Below are 5,089 nucleotides of genomic sequence, written 5' to 3' on the forward strand. Positions count from 1 at the left end.
CGGCCTTCTCTGCTGTCTCCTCAGCACTGTACAGCCCTTCCCTAACTTACCTGTGCCAGGAGAACAGGGAGCTGAGTCCTGTCTCGGACGGCCAGGGCCGACTCGAGTTACGCTCGTACGTCAGGGCGGGCTGGTGAATGGAGAGGCAGACACAACTTATTGGTTGCAAAAAACTTTACTCACGCCGCTTGCAATCACGACGCAGGTGGTCCGGTCGTCGGAACAACCACACGAGTTGTTCCAGCTGGCGGGGCCCAAGCCAGTTAATCCGTCCGCAATTCGAAGCTGGCGGGGAAAGGGGTACATCTGGGATTGTGCTCGGCGACAGGAAGAAAGATCGATAGGTGATCAGTCTATCGATCGGCAGCCGCAAGTCAGGTAACTTCAGAGGCACTCTGCAGCGTGCTCAAAGCTCTTCGACTTGGGCGGAAGTCATGCGGAATTTTAAACGGCCAGCGAGCCAATTACTAGCCGCCACGTGTGAATAATTTAGCACTGGCCAATAGTGGGGCACAAATTTACATTCGAATAGCGGGAACTCTTTGCACCGTGCATCTCTGTGCTGCAAAGAAGAAATGCATCCTGCAAAGGAAACTGCAAATTGGCGGGAACTCTCTCCTACACGCGGGTGCTCAATTGCAGCAGAACACTCTGCCGTGCAAAGGAGCTCTCATGTGGCCAGGAAATTCCATAGTGCCGAGGCACAAAAAAAAAAAAATCACTGGGTCGTGACACTAAGATGATGTTGAAACCGTGTAAAAAGTGTGGGCACAGCTGATTCACAATTAATATGAAAACAGCAATAAAATGTATTAAGAGACAAATCAAGTCTCATCTTCTTAAAAACATATGCTCTCTGAGTATATTGTGCCTTGTAAGATTTTTCTTTGTACCCCACCACGCCAAAAAGCAAACCTGCTGACTCTGCGCTTCCAAAAAGCTCAGAATTCTGTTGAAATACTTCTGCTCTACACTCCGCTCACAGTTCTGTGGGTAGTATCTCTCCCAAGATGCAGAGAGCAACAAACAACGTAAGCTGGTTATCGCTCAAGGATTCACAGAAGCAACTACAGAAGTCTTCAACAAGGTGAAAGAAATACCATAAAACAATCTCAACTACTTCTTGTTGTTCACAGAAGGCAGCAAAATAACCCAAAACCAAAAAGTGCTGAAACTGAAAACAATGGCAATATATAAAATGAATTAAATTTAGAAAACGTTCCTATTTCTGGGCCAGTCTAAGGATGGCACAAGGAGACAAAGATATTAAACAACAAAACAAAGTCACAGCTGGTAAACAGATGGGAAAGTAATGTAATTAAAAGAAAAATAGGGAAAATAGCACTTAACTGGGAAGGAAGTACATAGGAAGATGGAAATAGTACATGCTAATGGGTGTTATATATAAGCTATGTAATCACCAATTAGATTTTAGTCAAGCTAACTAGTCTTCATTGTTTTCTGATTCTGTGCACTATATTTAAAGTGGCAAAATTACCACTACAATCACCCTTTTCAGGTACTGTTCATTTTATGAAAAGTTTACTTCTGAAAGCATATATTTCCTAGGCTAAGTCTGCTCAAAGCTGTTGTTGTTTTGAGTTTGCTTATATCTATATATGAGCTCATATATAGATATGAGCAAACTCTCTGAACTTTAATGAAACACTGATTCCCCTAGAGACTAAGAGAACCACATTACTAATTTTGACCAAGAACTACTGTTGGAAAAATTTGGATACAGAAGATTGAAACAATCATATGAGCACACATGCATGCACACACTAAAACCCCTAAAAAAAAAAAAACCTAGCACATTAAGTAGTAAAGATCCCAATTTATTAAAAGCCTACAGTAACTTGTATTGCTGGCAGAAGCTAATGCAAGACAGAGGCCTTCATATGATCACCAATTGAAGGTAACGGGTTCCCAGGAGCCCTGCTGTCTGAAAGCATTAGGAAAGTCAGTTCTCTGCTGCTTCACAAGGGCAAAAAAAACCTATTTCAAGGCATTCTGAAAAAATTCTATTAATTTTTCACCTAGTTCCCCTCTCAGAATTGAGACAACCACACAAAAGAGAAGGGGAACCATGACTTTTCTATATGTAAATTTTAAAAAGATAAATTAAATTCTGCCCTTGAATGCAATCATTCAAGTCCCAATAATCATTCAACTTTGCATGGAACTGCATGTTCCCAAAGGAAAAAAGAATTCCACTCACCATTTGGAGAGGAACAAAAGCTCAATTAAGCCATTTTTTAAAAGCAGTGTCTTCATTAGAATTACCTGGTCTGACAGCCTGCTAGCCACGTGTTCAATTTCTTCCCTTGCTGCGATAGACTGCCCACACCATGGGGCATAGAAAAAATATAACACAACTTCAGAATCCTGACGGAGATGATCTGCATAATCCAACTGTCCCCGAAAAAGATCAATGACTGGAGATCTTGAGGAGAAGAAATTAACTGGAATCTTTGCTGGCATTGTCACATCTTTTGCTCGGCTATGAAAAAAAAGAAAGAAAGAAAGGACAGTTATACAGCTTAACACAAACATGTTTTATTAAGAACGCTTCTTTAGCCTAGCAAGTCATGCAATGGTGAAATCTTCAACACTGATGCAAATTACTACAGTTTATATTAATTGGGTTAGTGATATGCTATGCCATAAAATCTTAACTGCAATTTTAACAAACTAAGAAATTCACACAGTCATACTCTTTGCAGTATGTTTATGGATACATTAGCTCACACCCTAATTGCTGGTTGCTTTAATACATAAAAGTACCAGGATGAGAGGTTTCTTTTGAATTCCTCCCTGGCCTCATCCTCTTTCAACACTTGTACCTTAGGTAACAGCTTCCTAGTAAGAGAAGAGACACTGGTCATAAAGTTTTGTGATGCAGTGTTTTCATAAAGAGATGGCTGTTGCTGTAAAATTGTACCTTGCTGTATAATCTTCTCTTTCTAGTCTCCGATACTGTATTATGAACAAGAGTGCAACAAGAAAAATTTTCTTGGCCGATACCAATGGCCGCTTGAGGCAGGTGGTGGCGGGGTGGTCTTAGCTGCAGCTGAACGCAGTGTCACAAGCAGGGGAGGTGTTAGGATTGAGTTGGGGGACTACAGCTACCCCAAAATTCTCCACGGCCCCTCCCCCCCCATAACCACCCCTCCCAGCACTACCCAGCCACAGCGCAGCCCTGGCCTAGCCCCCAAACAGGAAAAGGCTGGTGCAGCCCCTGGCCCTGAGCCTGCAATGGGCAGCCCACCCTTGCCCCGTGCACAAATCCAGGGGGCATATGCCCCCCCATGCCTCCCCTGAGAAGCCGCACAGCAATGGGGAGCTGTCCCCCCACCTCCCTTGTGCCCCCCAGATGAGCTGCCTGCAGCTCTATCCCATGCCCTGCCCTGCTTCCTCCCTCATTGTGGGAGCCTCGATCTGCCCCCTCCCACACCCCTCCCCACCAACAGACTTACTGGCGGGACGCTAGTTTCCAAGCTACAGGGCTGCATTCCTGGCCACATGCATGCTGCGGCTGTGCACATGCACGTGGCATTTATCGGTGATATTATCAGCCAAAAAAAGGCAATTGCCAATAATGTTAATTTTCCTGTTATCGGTGCTGATCCAACATGCGACTGATATATCAGTGCACCTCTAATTATGGAGTAATTAATTATTTATTTGAGTTTGTATATTATGCAAAATGTTTGCAATGGTTTATTTCACTGAAAACTGAGCTGATCATTGATGCTATTATTTGCTCAAGGCAAAATAGACAACTCCCTTCTGCAACATGACAATAATTTCAATAGACATTCATTGCATAGGCTTAATTTTCATGTAAAGAAATGTAAACATGCCCTATAACAGATTCACATGCTCAGAGATGTAGGTTTGGCCAAAAATACCAATTTGAAAGAAGTAAACTGGGTCCAAATTAAGCAATTACCAAGCGATCTGGACATTAAACTTTGTTATTTGGGATGAATTCAGAACAAACCTGATATTGAGAAATGATTAATTTGCAAACCATGCTTATACAGAATTAAAAAATTCAAGCAAAAATATTTCAAAAGAGAGAAAAATCTAAAAAAGCAAGCTCAAGTTTACTGTCAAGATAGACCTTCACCTAATGTCAAAAAAGTTCTCTCCTTATTCCTAAATAATTACACTAATGATTCTCAGACTTTTGAAACTCGAGGTTCCCCTGAGAAAATGCCAGCTCTTAGCCTTCATTCATTTTTTATGGAAAAATAACAGAGCAATTGTTTTGTTGCAAAAACTCAGCAAGACCTCACCAGGTTTTGACACTATTTAAAAATCTTCTGAATCATGTGTAGGTGTTTGCACACCTAACAATGCCAATGTTGTCTGATACCCCTGAAAGGATCTTGCAATACTCCAGGGTGCCACAACACCCTGGTTGAGAATCACTGACTTAAACATTATACTAGCTTATATTTTCTTAAATTCTCTGTAAATTATTTTCTTGAATACAAGTGTTTCATTACAAAGGCAGCCTCTATTATTAAATGTTTAACGCCGTTTTAAATGTGGAAAATGGTATATATTGGCTACAAAATTGAGAGGTTGCTATTATAAATGCTTTCTTAATGAACACTCAGGAAGCTGAATGTATAACTTTATTAATATTAAAGTGTTAATTTTAAGCTACTGCAATTTTCTCAACAGATTTAGGAAGATGCAGGACTTTTTTTTTTTTCTAGTGATGCTACATTTTTGGAGGATTTCATAATACAGTATTCAAATATTAATTCAATTAATCAAATTCAATTATTGAATGTGCCTTTATGCATAAGAGCTCTTCAAATACTCCAACATTTTTACAGTAAAATATTTTAAAAAAGGGATAAAAGAAAACAAATATGATTTCAGAGGGATCTCAGAAGTAACCTTTACCTAGACAAAGCATTATAAATTTTGATGACTGCTACTACATATGCAAGAGCCAAAGTAGCGAGACCAGATTATAAGATTATAAACCAACCGAGAAGCATCCATTTACTGACTAGCAATAATACTTAAAAGTCATTTAACCTGGTTGGGCATGACAGAGGAAAGA

At 40.5% G+C, this 5,089-nt stretch overlaps 1 protein-coding gene across 2 annotated transcripts in view; it reads right to left on the minus strand.

Moving 5' to 3' along the window:
• The window catches only part of TXNDC11 (thioredoxin domain containing 11), a 114,408-nt gene that overhangs the window by 101,053 nt on the left and 8,266 nt on the right, over positions 1–5,089 (minus strand). For both annotated transcript variants that reach the window (XM_006015519.3, XM_025203353.1), the window contains one exon: positions 2,287–2,503. In XM_006015519.3, coding sequence (XP_006015581.1) covers positions 2,287–2,503 — 217 coding nt within the window. Of the gene's footprint in view, positions 1–2,286; positions 2,504–5,089 lie in introns of those variants that run through there.

The sequence above is a fragment of the Alligator sinensis genome, unplaced genomic scaffold, assembly GCF_000455745.1.
Source record: "Alligator sinensis unplaced genomic scaffold, ASM45574v1 scaffold73_1, whole genome shotgun sequence".
Taxonomy (NCBI): domain Eukaryota; kingdom Metazoa; phylum Chordata; order Crocodylia; family Alligatoridae; genus Alligator; species Alligator sinensis.